Raw genomic sequence first — 19596 nt, 5'->3', positions numbered from 1 at the left:
CACTGCAATTCTGCCAATAAACCAACAAACGCCTTTGGCCTTCCGTCAGCTTAATCGGAAGAAAGAGCGAGCAGCAAAGAAAAAACTTCATCTGAAGAATGCGCCCAATTCATGGTACTCCAGCAGAATAATAAGGCACTGCGCATAATAAAAGAAGAAAAGAAAGTAGGTCAGAGCACAGCATCCTATGTTTCTTTTCGCTGTATCTATTCTATTTTCCGAAGTACATTCGTGTTCAGTATGAGCCAACGGTATTTCTAGAGCGCAGCTCTTAGGCGCCGTTCCGGCGTTGAGCATTGGCGTCCCTCGGCCTCTCTCGCTGTAACCGAGCGAACGAACACCACCAAGGATGAAAGAGTGAACGCGGAGAAAAGCGGGGGGTGAATGACGGCGATAGCGAAGAGAGCGCGAGGAGCAAATCGGAGGAGGAGGCTATGGCGAAAACGAGAGAAGAAAAGCGTAGTGGCGCGCAAGACGTGGTCTGCGGCGACGAATGCTATGAGATGGCGCCAGAGTAGCGCGCATCGGCTGCTCACCGATGACGCAATCGATGAGGCATGCGGCGAGTGCGTCCACCGATACCATATATGGAAACAAAGCGCTGCATGAGCGGAGGTCTGTTTGCGGCGGCTGCTGTGAATCGCGTCCGCGCGTCACTCACGCGCTGCCTCTCGTGATCTCCCAATTAGTGATGCAGTCGCGCCACACTTCACTCCGTTTGCAACGTGCCGCACGAGACAGATTGACCGCGCCAGCCGATATATCGCGAGATGAAAACACGTATAGAGCTGCACTCACATTTTGCAATAGGGAGTATCTTAATAGTCGGTCATATTCTTTTTATAGTCCGCAACAGGGTACTCCTCCAGAGTGTTGTCGTATTACAGTACAGACTGTAGCAGTATTTCTTGGCTAAGAGGCTTTTTTTTTCGCTCGCGTTTTGTAGCAAGTTCGTTTAGATGACACGTGCAGTTCGCGTGCATACCTAGATCGTGCATACCTGTAGATCGTGCATTTGCCTCCACCGATTATCACGCTTCTTTCTGTCCCAGTGTCGACGTTTGTTCCAAAGAGAGTGATGGTAGTTCCTCCAGATGCTGGGCCATACCATGGTTTAACACCAGCGAACGTTGCATTCTGCAAACAGAAACCCCAAAGTGCTGCTTATCTTAGAGTCCTTGTGGTTGAACAATGTAGCTAGCAGAACTAACCGGCAAGAATATTGTTTATTAAAATGTACACGGTTTGCTGTTTACTAATTGTTACCTAATGACGCGGAGTGAACAGCGATAATATGTTTACGGTGAACACAAATTTACGGGAATGCCACTATGATACTTTTATGATCAGACCTTTGCAAGATATAAAACGAAAGCGGGTCATCCTAACATAATCGTTGCAGCTGAGCAATAACGCGTGTTCCTCAACCATCACATGCTAATTAGTATCAAACCTAATTACCTAGTAACACTACATGTATTAAACAGGCGATAAACTGCGGTCAAGTAGTTCGTTAGAAATAGATAACGCTAACACATGCACTAAAAAAAAAAGGAGAGTCGTCCTGGCCATGTTTCGGAACTATCCCTACATAAAGCAGACCCAAATTCATGAATGTATTACAGCATATATGGTGACATACTCGCCGCTGCTCTTCCAGCAGAAAATTAAGAAAAATGTAGTTTGCCTATTTTCCCTGCTGATATTCGATTTCTTTTCCTTTTTCGCGATGGAAATACAGATATAGCTCATATTATAAGGAGTCCACTAGCGGTGTAAAGTGCGTTAGTATTCCTCTCTTAGGTTCAGTGAAAGGGTGTTAAAATGTCGAAGCAACACTTTTCATTCCACAGTCTTTCTAATGAGGCCTCTGCTGGCGAGTGTGAAACCTGTGACATCGAGAGCAGACAAATACACGAGGACTATCTGCTCAATGGCTTGCTGGAACGAACGCAAGCTAATTTCGGTGCATGAGTTTCTCACCTGGTCGCAAAGCGATGCTAATAAAAAAAATGCAATGTTCTCTTATTTTCCTACCCAGGTAATGTTATTTGTGTGTATATGTAAGGAGAGGTCACTCGCATTTAAAATATTTTCGACTGGTAGTATTCTCTGAAGTTTTTTTTTGTTTTGAGTTCGTGCAAAATGGGGGAAATGGAAATTTCACCCAAATGGTCGTACATTAACAGCGATAACGAAGTATCAGACGGCTACGCAAAGTAAGGTTTGTAACCACATTGGCAGTATAAATTGCAAGAAGGATTCGCTTCCTAGCCTAAAACAAGCGCGGTGTCCCTACGGTGAGCACTCGCCAAATATAACTTTTTTTTAACCACCATAGCCTCGACTAAGCACCTTTGCCGGCTCCTACAACTACATGGAAATACATTGTCACGGGTAGAGCTGGGAAAACTAATAGGGAGGAAGGTTTGCGTGTCTGATTGGATGGGGTTAAAAAACCAACTATAGCGGATAGCTGAGGTGTGACGAGCCGATACGACGGTAGATTACTCATTATTGTACACTATTAGTATACCATTATACTGAAAACTTCCGTAGAAACTCAACAATGCGGTATGTTTTGCGTACTATTTTTATGGAACACACGGAAAACTTATATAGAATCCATATATATTCCGTGACAACTTTGCGAAAAGTTTACGGAAAATATGCCGAATGACTGGAGTGACATATGGAACTTTAAAGTACAGCTCGGCTTATAATTAGTTCTATTTATCATACCACCAATGATCAACCAACAAACCAACCAGACGAAAACGGAAAGGAGAATAGGACTACGAACATCCGTTCGGGTAGTGGCCAGTGGGACGTTCGCAGAGGCTCCCTGCTCGGTGTAGCTGCCTAGTTCAGACGTCGGCAAGTAGTCAAACTTGAAGTATCCGCGTCTTCCGAGGTGGCTGGGAGGCAGGTGCAGGCCGTCCATGTGGAAGCTGATGAACGCTGGCACGCGAAACCGGTGCTTCCGCAACTCGGCTTCGGTGATCACTGAGAACTGCAGCAGCGACGTTCCGGGACACAGCATCTTGCGGCCTCCGTCCAATACGCGACATACCTGGATGGCAGTGCGGCAGACGATCGAGACACAATAAACGGAAGCACGTCATTTTTTGTTCTCCCTGTATTCACCGGAGCGCACGCTAACGACACTCGTGCTGAGAGCGATGGGTCGGGCTAAGAATGATTTTAAAATAGTTGCTCACGTTTTTTTTCCCGTTTTTCGTGCTATAGAGGGTGTCCCACATAACTTGATCCAAGAAATGAAGAATGAAAGTCACGTCGGAAGTGTAATGAACCGAATGCATACTATTCGCCATAGCCTATAGTAACTCTAGCCAGTTTTTTTTTTCTTTTCCCCATAACTCAATAATATTTAGGTTTTTTACCCAAATTTTTACTTATTGGCTGAGGACCCCGAGTATCATACGCAGATTTGTAGAGCGCCTTCAGAAACCACCAATCGAGTTGTTTTCTTTACGATACATCTCACGTTGTCCTTTTTTCCTGGTTTCCATGAAAGCCCGCAAAATATGAAAAAAGCCACATGACGGAGCGCTTGCACGGTGGTATCGTGCTAGTCTCAAGCGTGCGTTCGGTGAACAAGGTCGGCTCCCATCGGATGACGGCGGAAATGCACGCGGCTGGCCGGGCGCTGCCGATGAGATAAAGAACGCCCGGTGCCGCTTCCTCGTCGCCAGTCACGATGCAGCCGACCAGCACTAAGTAAATCGTGTGAGCACGAGTGCGAGCGAAGTTTTTCAAATGAGATAGCTAGATCAAAGAACGCAAGCTTTCCCCGTTCTGTCATTACTCCAGTACGCGAAGCCATCTTGCAGAAAGAAAAAATAAGTTCGGAACCAGCACAGCAGGAAAAGAATAAAGACAAGAGACCAGCGCATGTGGTGCCATACTTGCACAAGTTGTCACACAATCTAAACAAAGCTTCCAATAGACATCATCTTAATTATATGTTCAGTGCTCCGTGCAAGCTTTCTTCGATATGTAATCGAATGAAAACGCGAGAAAGGCAGCCGTGCACTACAAATCATAAATCTCCTTTCACTGACTGCAGGCGCAACGTTATCTATCAGATACCGCTGAGCTGTGGAAAGATTTATATAGGGGAAACAGGACTGTGTTTCCATGACAGAGCTCGTCAGCACAGCAGTAACCTAAAGAATGGCTATGGGAGTCATTTAGGAGGACATTGTAAGGAGTGTCCTTGCACTCCCATATTTGAAAACGACTAAATTCATATGGAAAAGAAAAGGGAAGAGGGAAAGGGAAATAATAGGGGCTTATTACATCAGAAAAAAAGGAGATAAATGTGCAAGCACTCCCTCTCTTGCCTTGTCGGAAAAAGAACTAGCTCTTTTTTGCATGAAAGAAGATGATGTAGCTGATATTGCAGATGTGTTTTCGACTGGTGTATGAATGTCTTGCTGGAAAAGGTATAAAATGGTTGGAGAATTTCAAACAGACTTCCAGTTGGTAGTCAGTGCTTGTCTGTGACATTTGTTTCCTTGTGTCCTTGTTTTATTCGCGCCGTACAACGTCAGTTCTAAATACTGAATAACTAACCCTCATGAAGATCTTACTGAGAGATGACAGAAACGGATGAAAAATGAAATAACATAACCTGTAATTGAGTAGTCAGCCTTGCCATAAACAGGAAGAAACAAGAAGAATTTAAACCTAAAGTGAGTAAAACAAGCTTTTTTTTATTCTTCTGCTTCATCTATCAGTAGGCGATGCGCTAGCGCCTAAGATGTCATGACCAGAATGATGACTTACAGAAAGCGTGCATCTAGTAAGACAGCATAGGCGAACGGCAAATGAGACTCAGGAGAAGCACGGTGTAAGAAAGGGAGAGAAATAAACAGGATATGAAAGGCGTGGAGGTTAACTGGAAGAAATGCCTGGTTGCCTGCCTTGAGCTGGGTAAAGGGTAGAATAGATGAGCCATTGAGGGGAAGGCAAGTTCAGGTGCGATAGAAGGAATTGATTGTGTACAGGCGGCAAGGCGCCTGCCAATAGTCTGCAATCGTACTCAACGCGTGCAAAAACACATCAGAGCCAAGGGACGTTTTCTTTTTGTTTTGTTTTTTTAGTAAACGACATTGCCCCCTCTCTCTCTCTCTTTCTATCTCTGTCTCTCTCGCTTATTTGCAACTATTTCATTTTTTATATATTGCGACTGTCAAATGAGGACATGGCAGGCAGACAACATAAAAGTGTTGCATACTGGGTGTCTCAGCGAACACATTGAAATGTTTTTTAAAGATTGCCTGTGCCAGAGACCACAATTCTAGTTTATGAGCTGGTCTTGCGAGCTTGCGAGCAAAACACTGTCTTCGCTACTTAAAACGCTGCTTTTTCTATTTGTTTGATAAGATTTGCAGTGAAACTAGCATGTTAGGAGGCTATGTGTCCTACTGTTATATCAAGAACAACGGCGGCGATAAGATTACTACTGTCGACCACACTGAACGAGCATGCACACGCAAGAGGAGATCTGCATAATTCATTTGAACCTCAAGGAAGGGAAATAAAAACTGAAGGGCAGTAACGAGAAAAGCAAAATTTAGTTGCATTTGCAGCGCATTGTGCCTTCTACAATACTAAAGAAACCATTACTAACTTGAGAGGGAGGCTTGGCAAGCCATAAAAGACGCACAATTTAAGGAAATCTGAGTGGCGACGCGGCCTTCAAGTTCCCGCACCAATTCGCACCATGACGTCATAAGTTTTGACATCCTCTTCTCGGATATAGCCAATTCGCTATTGGTAATGACGGCTTTCATTGCATTCCAGAAGAGCCGAATACAGAACTCAAGAAATTTCCACAACTTCTACTAAGTCACAACTTCCAAAATACGCCCCTCCCCCTCCTTACTATAACATCCATGACGCCCCATTGACGTACTGGCACTGGATTTCGGCACGAAATTTTTTTTAAAGAGGAAAGAAAATGCAAGCTTCACCTTCAATTTGTTCCTCATTAACACACAGTGTATTACGGAAAATTATGAAAATACTCTTTGTAAATAACACGTTAGCATCCTCAGAAACCTTGGTACCTTAGCGCCGGGGTTGCTTAGGCGCCGCTCCCGATTTCAAAATTTCTTTTCGAACACATGCTCTGGCGATGCCCCTCGTTACAGGGACCCAATCGCATCACAGAACAAGAATGGAGCTCTGCCATCCGGAGCTCAGAATATGCACATCAAACTTGGGCTGTCCAGAGAGCCCACGATGCGGCGGTTAGGCTCGGCCTACCAGTCCCCACGTGGGAGCGGCCCGCAGCTCTGCCCTAGGGCAAAGTGCCTCAGGACCTTGCTATTAAAGTTCTTTGTCTGTCTGTCTGTTTGCGCCAGGCTGGATACATAACGCGTAGGGCCAACAGAAAAATGTTTAATACGACTCATAATTTAACCGCGGCCTCTTACCTTCACAAATGTTTCCTTTTTCTTCAAGTTCAAAGAATCCACTCGCACTGTCATCGATGGAGCAGCAGCGCTGTCCAGAAAGTGGCCATTGACCTCCACGGTGAAATTCTCGCTGGAAATCATAAGCTGTTTCAGCGACAGAAAATTTAGTGAAGCGTTTCGCGTGAGGCTTTCTCCTATAATCTCCCAAAGAGTACAAATCTGTCATCTCGGGACGAGATAATGGTTCTGTTGAGTCCCAAAAGCGTTTAAAAGATTTAAGAGGATGTATGTTCGAACAATCAGCTGTCTTTTTTTATTCTTGAACATCAACTATTGCTGCCTAGTTCCAGCATAAATTACTGCGCTAGTGACCACGTTCACGATGTCTTTTGATTAGTGAGAAATTAATTTAGCGATAAGAGATGCACTAGCAAAATTAAGCCTGCACAGCCGCCACCGCTGAGGCGAAGAAAGACGTATGTAACAAGAACGCGTACATTCATGAAAGTTTTCTCAAAGCGGCATCACACTTGCCCAGCATTCAATCACGTGACTTTCAAGACCAAATAAAGCGATGAATAACATGCAGACGCTATTCAGGTAAACATACCAGCCTTCTCCGTTTCTTTTCTCTTCTCCTGCTTGCTTCTTTCGACAGAGTGGCGGAAGAAAAAGCTCACAAACATACTATCGCGCTCGTATATTCTAAGGTCCGACCAATTTAGCGAGCACGTCTCGGTACCTTTGTCAGAATTGTGATTTGCCTTCATTCGGGTCGAAAACGACCATCCGGAAGATGACGCACCCGGCGCCCGCGAATGGTCCAGTCGCGGTGCCTCAAGCAATAGCGCCCTCGTTCGGCGGTCAGTATTTCGATATATATATATCAACACACCTCCCATTTTCTTAATGGAATACTTGTTTCGCGGGCGCCCCCATAAACAATTCGCCTCTTCCCACCAGCATACCCTGCCCTTTCAGGAATCCCTACACTAATCACGGAACAATTCGTTCGCTGTCGGAGTTATTCACAGATACGTATACCTGAAAGTGGCCTTCCGGGGATGAATGTCGTTGATCACGGGATTCGGCTTGTACATAAATGTCGGATGCAGACTGTCCGCTGCGGTGAAAGGAACCTCAACGCCATCGATAGTCAGCGTGACGTTCATCTTTCGATACTCCGAGCTACGGCCCATGGTTCTCGTTGAACAATGGAGAAACTTGTTCTCGACTCTGTGATAACAAACCCACAAAGACGACTCGCTTGTCATTCATTCATTCATTCATTCATTCATTCATTCATTCATTCATTCATTCATTCATTCATTCATTCATTCACAGTTTCATGCAGCGCCGTCAAAAGGGTATATTACATAAATATAGGAGCATACACGGATAAGTGTGCTAATCGAAATAAATGAACAGGAATTTAAGAAATATAAGACCCATGCCTGACGTAAGAACCCTAATCACGCTGAAGGAGAGTATAAAGAAAGCGACACTGTTGAGAACGGTTGTGATATCACTCGTCGATAGGACTCAGATTCACAGTTATAGAGATTGCATTTATTTGGCGCTCATTCAGTGCACTAAGTACATGAGGTAGTGACGAAGCTTTAAAAATGTTTGTGGAATACTCGCGCAAATCTTTTATACATCGTTCTGCGGACTTGCAACAAAGGCAGGATGGCGAAGCCTTGAACGTATCATCTTTCTTTCTTACAGGAAATCTATATCTACTACAATTGTAAAATATGTATATGCCTTGTAGAATATGTTTTCGCAAAGGGAGAGTATCGCATAGGGATACCCGCCGTGGTTGCACACTGGCTATGGTGTTGGGCTGCTGAGCACGAGGTCGCGGCATCGAATCCCGGCCACGGCGGCCGCATTTCGATGGGGGCGAAATGCGAAAACACCCGAGTACTTAGATTTAGGTGCACGTTAAAGAACCCCAGGTGGTCGAAATTTCCGGAGTTCTCCACTACGGCGTGCCTCATAATCAGAAAGTGGTTTTGGCACGTAAAATCAAATCATTTAATTTTTTTCGCTTAGGGATCTCGTAACTGCGCAACTAAGGGCAGGTAATATACTTATTCGTTCTTAAGAACAAATGTTATCAACCTTAAAATATGTTGTCTTACACATTTCAACGCATAAGCAGTATACGCAGTGACAAATCGCGTACAATGTTAACGCCTTGCAAGCTTTCTTAGCGGTGGCTAAAAGCATTTTTAGAAATAATATCTGAAGTATTCAGTTACCTTCGTATCCGGCATTGGCTTCCGCCAATTTTCACTACGTGCTGTGAGCCAACGTCGAGGTTAACTCCTCTCAGGGAAACGTTCGTTCCTCCCGCTATTGGCCCATAATTAGGCGCCACTTCGCTGAACGACACAACCTGAAAAAAAAAAAAAGACCACGGGAAGCTAGTTAGGTGGCTTTGATAACACTTCTGGTGAAGGAAAAACACAGTATACAACAAGTTACGTGATACAATTTGTGTCTAAACGCAACACTGATAATTGCGTCGAGATTAAAGTTTCGTCACGGGCGCCAGCAAGGAGATATACCAACACCGGTGCAAGACGTTTTAGACTGTAACTTGTTTCTATAAGGCGCGCCGATCTTAAACGCGCATGTTGGTCAACTGTCTGTTTACTCAAGGCTACCGAACCTTGTCTACAACACACGACACACACACGCACACACATACACGCAATACACAAGCACACTGGGACAAACACGCAAATGCACGCGCACACACGCCATGAATGATTAGGACCTTATTGCTTTTCTGTTCTCACGTACCATGTATTCGAAGCCAGAGGGAATCGTATGATTTTGCAGAACGTCGTAACGTTTGCCGGCGTTACTGAAAAGATCGCTTACGCTTATCACAATGTCCACTTTCGAGCTGTACTGCACAGGGGGCGTTTTGCATTGAACTCTGAAATAGAAGAGATAAGACACGGCGTCAAGGCTTTTTTTTTTCTCTGAGTAACGAAACCAGAATACTGAGTTACTTTTTCTCTGAGTTTTTTTTTCTCTGAGTTTTTTTTTTCTCTGAGTTCATTTTCGTGATATATAAGGAAATTAACAGCCATAACGACCATCTCGATCTTTCTGATTCCCTTAACACGCTAGCCGAGTGGTGTTCCCAGTGGCAAATGTCTATTAACGTCAATAAATCAGTGGCAATGACAATAACAAGAAAAAAGCAACCCTCTCATTTCACCTATGTCGTTAATGGCACGCCTCTTTCCATGGTTGAGCAACAGAAATATTTAGGAATAACGCTGACATCAAACCTCAATTGGGAAACACACATAACTAATATTACAACTACTGCACTACGAAAGCTATTTTATCTAAAAAGACGCCTAAAGATCGCTCCAACGAACATTAAGCTTCTGGCCTACAAAACATTTGTGAGACCTATTTTAGAATACGCTAACACAGTCTGGTTTCCTTACACAGCAACTAACATAGCTAAACTTGAAGCTGTACAAAGAAAAGCCGCAAGGTTCATTCATAGTAAATATCGTTCTACTGACTCACCTTCACGTCTCTTAGCTTCCTCAGGCCTCAACACATTATCGACGAGAGCGAAACAAGGTCGATTAAAATTTCTGTTTCAAATGCTGCACCATCAGTATAAAATTGATATCACCCGGTACATTTCATATTCGCAATCTAGAATAACACGGCATCAACACGAACATACGCTAACTGAATATTCATTTTCTAATGACGCATTCAGGTACTCATTCTTTCCTCGAGTAATCAGAGAATGGAATGAACTTAACTCATCATTAACAGCGACAAATTCTTTATCCCTGTTCGTTTCACAACTGGAGCTCATCACAAGAGATTATTAATGATTTCTCATGTTTGTTCCCTGTTCTCTTTATGCTAAACTAACAGTGCTTAGAAAAAAATGTATACACTTCTTTGTTTCCAATACTTCACGTTTTTTGCTTTGACTATGATATGCCCCGGTTGTTGTTCATTTTTGTTCTGCTTTGTTTAGTGTTCTGTTGTATAGCTTATCTACCTTATCCTTTGTATTTTGTTGAATATTGTTGCTTTTTCATTCTTTGTGTAACTCGCAATGTATTTATGTCTGGAAAAGAAAGTGTTCATGCCCGTCTGCTAGGCTCTCGGCTGAGAGCGGCAGTATTGTAAAATAAATAAAAAATAAAACATATGTTACTTTGTTATATAACATATAACAAAGTACCATATGTAGGAAAAAAGAGAACATGCAGCTTCCCACCCCTTCCCTTCCCTTTCCTTCGCCGAGAGCGATATCAAAGGGAATGCCTGAATTGATTTCAAGAAGCCGTGCTGGCTGAACACAGACTCCACTGATGGTGTTCTATGATACTAAAATTATAATGGGAAAGCTATTATTGTCCCATATTAGCATGTAACATTCGGATCCACGCACCAGAAATAATTGTTGCATCGAACTAACGCGGTGTTGCTCTCTTGGTGAGCGTATAGACTTACTTTTTTACCGGTGGCCGTTTTTAAACCGGCTATCAATGCAATCAAGTTATCGTTCGGTAAAAGACGCACCTATTGCATCCAAAATTGTTTTAATGCTGCCGAAGGAGCCTTGTCTAATCAGACTGCGCGCGTGACGAGAATACTGATGTAAAATTCTCGAATGTACGAAAAGCACCAAATATTACGTCGGGATGTGCGGGATGGTTGTATAAGGAGTGCAATGGTAGTCGATTCGACCTTCAGTGGCGGCACCGTCAATTTTGGTGCCATTGAATTTTGGTCCGACCAAAGGTTGAGGATTCAACTCTCACCAAAGGTCGTGGGGTTGAAGTGTCTTAACTAAGCTTGCCTGATTTGACACGAGAGGTTGTGGGTTCGACTCCCACCAATGGTCGTAGGTGACACCATTAATTTTGGTGCTACTGAATTTTGGTGCCATAACGCCGGACTGCGAATTTTCTTCCGATGACGCCGGACAACGAATTATTCCGAACCCATGAGACACTTAGGACTATCGCCTTAATATACAGCACTTGCACTTTCCCTGCGGCACGCCAGGCGTCGCACCGTCGAGATCGATGTTAATAATAATATTTGGGCTTTTACGTGCCAAAACCACTTTCTGATTATGAGGCACGCCGTAGTGGAGGACTCCGGAAATTTTGACCACCTGGGGTTCTTTAACGTGCACCTAAATCTAAGCACACGGGTGTTTTCGCATTTCGCCCCATCGAAATGCGGCCGCCGTGGCCGGGATTCGATCCCGCGACCTCGTGCTCAGCAGCCCAACACCATAGCCACTGAGCAACCACGGCGGGTGAGATCGATGTTGCGTCCGCGACAACGTTCGCGCCCTTTCCCTTTGTACTTGCACGCCGTGGTGCTCGCTATGCATGTGAAGTATGTGCACTATACAGTGAAGCGTCACTGTTTCTTTTCTTCCTTTTTCCAATCTCTCAAACAGCGTTGAAATATAGAAGTATAATAACTAAAAGTAAACCTTAAGTAATTAGTAAATCTCCCACCTCTGATGAAACATAAAGTAACAGGCGGTGTTTAATACAAATATATATGTTTTCAGTTATTAGCGTCCCAAATTTCCTCCTCGTAGTACATGCGGATCCAAACAAACATTTCAGCCAGAAAATTGGGCTCAGTATTCTGGTTTCGTTATTGCTTCATGGCTACCATTATGATCATGATCCTCCACCGTATGGAGACAGTGCGAGTTCGGTCACCATAAAGCGATTACATAGGAAGCGAGTGCTCACCTTCGCAGGTAAGTGCACGGTGTCGTGTGAAGCGCATGTTATCCGGAAGTTGCTTTTTTTTTCTCGCATTGAAGCTGTAAGGACTGCGGAAACAGTGCTGGGTTGCCTTCAAGAGGAAGGTTATTTTAATTGCAGAGAGGATCGGCAACCATGCCACCACTTCCCTCCCTATGTGCCCTCCAAATCTCGGGGGACCTTGTTTAACATGCTTTTACGAAGTGCGCCATTTCGAACGCGCTCGATGGCACAGAACTAACCGTCCTGAGATTGTGCAACCGAGGACGTCGACGATTGAAGCAAGAAATACGATGCAAATAAATGTTCTGGCTGAGTTTCCTTCACACGAATTATACGCGGATGCAGCTTTTTTCGCCGTCCCCAAATTTCGTCTTGTATTATATGCGGGTTTTTATTGTATACCGTGTCTCTTTCTTTTTCGTCTCGCCGGTGTACGATGCCGGGCAGTATGCGCATGATGCTCTCTAGACCAAGCATCACATTTTCTTTTTATTCAGTGGGTCATTCGTTCATGAAATCTTTCGTCCAAAGTAAACACTCCTTTGTGGCTAACGAGCATTCCTTGCTTTTCATTTCTTCCTTTTTTTCATTGCCCCCCCCCCCCCAAGAAAAAGGAATTTCTGCGGCGCAAGGAGTTGTCAAGCGGTCAAATTTAGATTTTGTTACATTTTATTCATTTGAGGCAATCCAACCTCATCCTTGCTTTTGTACGCAACATACACTTACTGCTTAGGGTCCCAGTAAACTATGTCACAAGTGTGGTTCCCAATCATGATCTCAATGCTGCTGTAAGGTTTGCGCTCAGGAGAGCCGAAGTTGTCGCCGAGTATCGTGATGATAGTGCCGCCAGAGACAGGTCCGTTCAACGGAGATACCTGAAATGCCATAGAAAATTATTCAGCTAATGTTTTACTATATTTTCTAGTTAGATACATGCAACGGGACAGTATTCTGAAGTGTCGTGGAAAAAAAAAACGACAATTTTCATATCTCGCTTTAGCAATCAGGGCGTAAAAGTAAATTCCCAGCATTGTATACAGACACCTGCGCAGGCAGCTGCCTTCATTGTCCGTTCAGGATCTTGTCCAGGAATGTCCTACAGGACATTGACTGTCCTGCAGAACGGTTCAGCGTTTCTTTAGTAGCGACAGAGCTTGCGGGAGGCCGTTCACCTATCTAGCAGTTATCTTCGTAAGAGAGAAATTGACGTTTTTGGTTGCGCAGTAGCCGTCATGGCTACAAAACGCAAATACGCCAGTTTAACTACTGCCTCGTAGCAATTCTCGGTTGTCACTGCTAGAAGGATGAAACGTATGCTGGGACATCGAGGTGAGGGTGGGAAGGTGTATGAATGGTCTAGTTGGTGAGAGAGGTAGCGAACGGAAATTTTCGTGACCCCTCTGAGATTTGTACCTTGGTCGTTGTGTTGTAGACCCAACGCTTTGACTATTTGGTCAGGCTGTTAATCTGTATTCGCATCAAATATTGTCCTCCTCTTTAACTAACATGCCGAATATTGGTGGCAGTATTGAATGCTTTAACAAAGTAAAAAAAGGCAATTATAACTTCCGCAAGATGAACAAAAAACAAACAAACAAATAAGTAATAGATGCGCCACACTGTCTCGATAGTTCACTAAGGTTACTGTTTGGACATGTTAGTAGGACATGAATGCAGCTTTTTTGCGCACAAGACGAGCATGAAGAAGAGGCTGAGACACACGAGTGCGGTGTGTCTCAGTCTCTTCGTCCTCGTCTTGTGCACAAGAAGCTGCATTCATGATTCAGTAGCCTCAATTACTGCGCTAAGCCGCTTCCCTAAATTGTACCTCTTCACATGGCCTAGCAGCAGCAGTCATATAAACGAATAAATGTTTACATAAGCAATGGTCAAGACTGGCCTTGACTTGAACGCCGATGTGCACTGTTCAGTGACTACCTTCAATTTGTGCGCTCCTGCGAGCGGGCAAATGCACCCTAAGTGGCGATGCAGATTGTTGGTGACATGGTGCAATGCGTACAGTTTTCCGGCCCGCACGGAACAGAATTTGACGGCTGCGCATTCTTGTGTGGGAACTTCGGTTTCAGCAGAGATATATCATGTGTGCAGTTCAGGTACGCAGGAGTTGGGATGCGAGTGCCTAAGAAACGTACAGTGAGATGTCCTAAATCAAGAAAGTCATAAAGCATTCTACAGCTTCCTACATTTAGGTAATATTATTCTGCCCTCTCCATTTAATAACGTAGCGCATTTGCTCCCGGCCAAGATTAAAAAGGATCCAAACTCATGTGTAGTGCATCAAACATAATCTGCCTCGATGACATGGATATCACGCGTTCTTGGATCAGGGATAACTGGACGGGAGAATACGATTGTTGTTTAATCTGTTCTTGTTTGTTTTTAAGGCATCATCTAAATAAATGTTATGTCATTATGTCACGTTTAATGTGACCCAGTAAAATTATTTTATAGAGAATACGCAGTGGTTGCTTAGTGGCTATGGTGTTGGGCTGCTAAGCACGAGGTTGCTGGTTCAAATCCCGGCCGCGGCGACCACATCCCGATGGGGGCGGAATACTAAAACACCCGTGTACTTAGATTTAGGTGAGCAGTAAAGGACCTCAGGCGGAGTAAACTTGCGGAGTCCCCTACTACGGCACGCCTTGTAATCAGATCGGAGTTTGGCACGTACAACCCCATAATTTTATAGAGAGCAATAAGTATTGTGGGGTCTGATGGGGGATTCTCCTCCCGTACTCTTGGGACAAAGGAACGACAACGCAGTAGTGCAAACAATCACAAGGGCGTTTATTGCACCTTTCATAGATCAATGCCTGCTAGCCGAGTTGCTATCCACAAAACATGCCGATGGGCGCGCGACAAATCTAGAAGTCCGACTCACCGCGACCGGAAGCGAGCGAATATGTTCGCTCCATGCTGGATCCCAACGCCTGGTCGTTCGCGTGTATAGTCACGCGAATCGTGGCGCGTTCGAAGGCGGCCACGCGAGGCGGTCTCGCAGATGCATCGGTCGCCGCGCGCGTGGAATGTCCGCGCTGTTCGGCGACCCGCCGGGGAAGAGGGTTGCCGTACGTGCAGCACGTCCGTCCCACTTGCTGTCTCGAAGCCAAGAGAGCAAGCGCCTTCCTTTCGGAACCCAAGTAACCTCGAAGCGGCGCGACGCTCGCGCCATCTCTCGCACCACGCTTGTACCACTCCCACACCGCGTGCGCGGCGAAGCCGCACTACAGGAGACGCGCTATGCGGGAAAAACATCAGGGGAGGCGCGAGGGTCGCGCATCCCCACAGTATAGACCTGTTCCACGCCATGATGTCATCAGGATAGCTGCCCACCGCGAACCTTCTGGTTCTGGCAGGTAGGCGTGACTCTATTGGCCCTAAGCTTTTTTTTCATTATTGAAAGGAAAATGAAAGAAAGGTGTAGCCACATTTTATGGTGACGGCTACTGCTTTGCTCACAGCAGAAATACCAATATATGTAAAAGTATGTAGAACGAAAATTAAAAACCACGTCACAGAGTCACAAATCCACAACGCACTGTCCTATGCATCCACGGACATGTAAATATAAAAGGCAAATACAAGTCGCCCCCCAACGAGTTTGTAAACAAAGTCACACAAGCGGTTGCGATGTAGACGGCGATAAGCATGTGAACAGATGAGGAATTACATAGTTAAAATAATACACGCACAGAATATGACAATCAAAAATGACTTTAAACATATAATACGAAACATTAGGACACGTAATACATCGGCGCTAGTAATTACAAATAAAGAAAGCAAGTTCTAGTTACATTGTGTGTCTATTCAGTGCGATATATAGTACTTGTTAAGGATGCCTGTATCTTCGTAAAAATGTTCGAGTGCATTCAATGCTTTTCACTGTGTTATTTTCAATGGCCATGGGCTCAGCTTCGTGAAGACTCACGATCTGCAGGACTTCAATAAAGTTTTACCCTACCATACCATACCATGGGCTCAGCAATTTTGCGAGTGAAAAAGGCCCGTGAGGATCAATTGAGAGTAGTGCTTGTTCTAGCCGCCGGCTTTGTGTCGCGTGTTTGGAACATTCGAGGAGTAGAAGGCGAACATCCTCATCGTCGTTACCACAGAAGCAAACCGGATAAGAAGCCCGTTTTATTCGATATAGAAATGTTTGGTGTATGCTGTCCCGAGGCGAAGTCGATGAATTAGTGTCTCGGTACTTTTCGAAAGCTGTGCATCCAGCCGGTATTTGAGTTGAGGGTCCAATCCGTACAGAATCGATTCCTTAGTATGTTCATTGAGCCAGGTTGACATGCACAAGTACTTCTTTAGCTCTCTTAATATGCATTGCGTGTCCATTGGTGTTAAAGAGATGAGTTGAATTTCTGTATCCTCATGGGCCTATTTTGCCGACGAGTCCACTAATTCTTTCCCTGCTACACCAGCGCGCCCTGTGACCCACTGTTATATCACTTCATGTTTTCTTTCAGTAACCTGAGTTAAGCTCTTCCGTACTGCGTATGTTATTTGTGCGTGCGGTAGGTTCTCATCAGTATTTTCAACACATGCTAAAGGCGATAAGAAATCTGTACAAATTACCAACTTTTTGAAGTCTCACATGATTTGATAAAATACGTGGCTTGAAGAATTGCCACTAATACCACTATTGCGGGCGACGACATGCGTCCTAGTGGACCTGTATTCTACCTATAAAGATGGTATAACATAAGCAGCAGTTCTAGATGAGATTGCAGATCTACATTCCGTATCATTTAGTCGTACCTACTAAGTACAGGGAGGACCTTTTGAGTCTCTGTCATGGAGATGGGTGGTCCGGCCACCTAGGCATAAACAAATCAAAGGAAAGATTGTTTATGGAATACTACTGGCCTGGCTGGTTCAAAGACGTAGAAAACTTTGTAAGATCATGCGACGCCTGCCAGCACTCAGGTAAACCAGGAGAGACATGGAAAGCTTTACTGAAGGTAGTGCCCTTAATAACAGTGCCCAGGTAGTGCCCTTAATAACAGAGCCTTTCAGACGACTTTTAATAGACACGGTAGGGCCTCTACCGTAAACAAAATCAGGTTACAGGTACTTGTTTACCATGCTGTGTCCGGCTACAAAGTTTCCAGAAGCAATCCCTCTGAAATAGCTCAGCTCCTCAGGAATAGTAGACGCGCTTTTGACAGTGTTTGCACGAGTTGGGTTTCCAGCCGAAATTCAGGCGGATCAAGGGTCAGTATTCACCAGCGCACTGACTTCCACATTCTTGCAAACGTGCGGGGTAAAGTTAATACACAGTTTTGTCTATCACCTTCATTCAAACAGTGTAGAGAGGTGGCATTCAGTGCTTAAGCGAGTTTTGCGTGCGCTCTGTTACGAGCACAAGGAGGACTGGGAGAACTGTCTGCCGGCAACTTTCTTTGCTTTGCGAACAGTTCCACATGAAGCGACAGAGTTCTCGCCAACAGAACTAGTTTTTGGAAGGACACTCCGTTCTCCACTAAGAATGTTAAGAGAGGTGTGGGAGGAAAGAGGAGAGAGTCCTACAGTGGTTGAATACGTGCTAAATCTGCTGGAACGGCTAAGCGCAACCCAAGAACTAGTCGGAAAGAACATGGGAGTAGCTCAAAAGAACGCCAAATTCTGTTACGACAAGAATGCGAGGCTCCGTACGTTTAACGCCGGAGACCAGGTTATGATCCTCAAACCTTCAAGAAAGAACAAGGTTGAAGTTCACTGGGACGGGCCCGTTAAAGTGTTGCACAAACTTTCAGATACTAACTATGCTCTCAAAATGCGCTGAAACTATGCTCTGAAAAACTATTAAATATCACCGCAATTTGATGAAGCCGTATGTAGAGCGGAACGGAGTTGATAACTATACCATCAAAGAGCAGGATGGCACTAGTACCAAGTTTAAGGAGTATAGGGCTACCTCAAACTCCGGAAACGGCCTAGAAGAAGTAGTGAAACATTCGGTAAGCTCGCACGCTCTAAGACCCGAGCAGCTAGAGGACCTAAAAGGGGTGTTAGAGGAATATATCGACAGGTTCAGCGATCGGTCAGGTAGAACCGAAATAATAACGCATGAAATAGAGCTGACGTCGACCGAACCCGTAAGATCAAAGCCTTACAGGGTGTCGCCAAGACAGAGAGAGATTATGGAGGCAGAGATACAGCGCATGCTAGAGTTTGGAGTTATTGAGCCCGCTGAGAGTGACAACACGTCACCGCTAGTACTGGCAGAAACCCCTAACAAAAATCCTCGTCCAAGTGTTGACTACAGGAAGTTAAATGCCATCTCTAGGGATCAGCTGTACCCGATACCCAACATTGAGGAACAAATTGAAAGAGTTAGCGCTGCTAAATACATTTCAACTATAGATCTCATGCGGGGGCACTGGCAAGTTCCCCTTTCAATAGGTGCCAGCCTCTATGCCGCATTCATCTCACCTGTAGGCACTTTTCGCCCTCTCGCACTCAGCTTCGGGCTGAAGAACGCGCCATTTAGCTTCTCTAAGTTAATGGATATTGTCCTAAAAGACTTGCAGGAGTTCGCCTTGTCATATCTGGATGATGTAGCAATTTTTTCGGACAGCTGGGAACAACACGTATCGCACCTCAAACAGGTGTTATCACGGTTGAGGGAAGCCGGCTTAACGAAGAAAGCGGAAAAGTGCAGATTTGGGTGTTCGCAGGTTACTTATCTGGGCCATGTGGTCGGCCAGGGCGTGAGACGGCCGGCCGAGCTGAAAATAGCTACGATTGGAGAATTTTCTCAGCCGCGCACGAAAACAGACCTTCGTTCATTTTTGGGACTTGTGGTGTACTATCAACGGTACATTCCGAATTACTCGCAAATGGCAAGTCCATTACTGGACGCCCTCCGAAAGGGAGCACCGAGTAGCGTACACTGGGATAAGGACAAAAAGAACGCTTTCCAAAGTTTGAAAACACTGTTGGTTTCTCGTCCTGTGCTTCGCGCGCCAGACTACAAAAAGGAATTCATAGTTCAATGCGACACAAGCGACAGAGGTGCGGGCGTGGTACTTAGGTCGGCGACGATAACGAGGAGCATACTATCCTCTATGCCAGCCGTAAACTAAATGTAAGAGAGGAAGCCTACAGCGCTTCAGAGAAGGAATGCGCTTGTTTAGTTTGGGCCACCCAGAAGTTGTTTTGTTAATTGTACGGAGCGAAGTTCATCTTCGACACCGACCACTGTCCTCTGACGTGGCTCAATCAAATGTCACACAAAAATGGCCGCTTGCTCCGATGGAGTCTCACTCTCGAAGAGTACAACTTCTCCGTTAGATATAAGAAGG

General features: G+C 44.9%; 1 protein-coding gene across 1 annotated transcript in view; it reads right to left on the bottom strand.

Annotated features, from left to right (window-relative positions):
* Positions 1-19596, bottom strand: part of LOC135917256 (hepatocyte growth factor receptor-like) — a 56999-nt gene that overhangs the window by 27053 nt on the left and 10350 nt on the right. The window contains exons 3-7 of the mRNA XM_070539436.1: positions 12983-13131; positions 7494-7685; positions 6468-6579; positions 2804-3073; positions 1001-1137 (exon numbers count right to left, since the gene is read on the bottom strand). Of these exons, the coding sequence (XP_070395537.1) occupies positions 1001-1137; positions 2804-3073; positions 6468-6579; positions 7494-7685; positions 12983-13131 (860 nt within the window). The remainder of the gene's footprint in view (positions 1-1000; positions 1138-2803; positions 3074-6467; positions 6580-7493; positions 7686-12982; positions 13132-19596) is intronic.

This window comes from Dermacentor albipictus, chromosome 5 (assembly GCF_038994185.2).
Source record: "Dermacentor albipictus isolate Rhodes 1998 colony chromosome 5, USDA_Dalb.pri_finalv2, whole genome shotgun sequence".
Taxonomy (NCBI): Eukaryota; Metazoa; Arthropoda; class Arachnida; order Ixodida; family Ixodidae; genus Dermacentor; species Dermacentor albipictus.
Note: the sequence above shows the minus strand (reverse complement) of the source record. Positions and strands in the feature narration are given on the sequence as shown.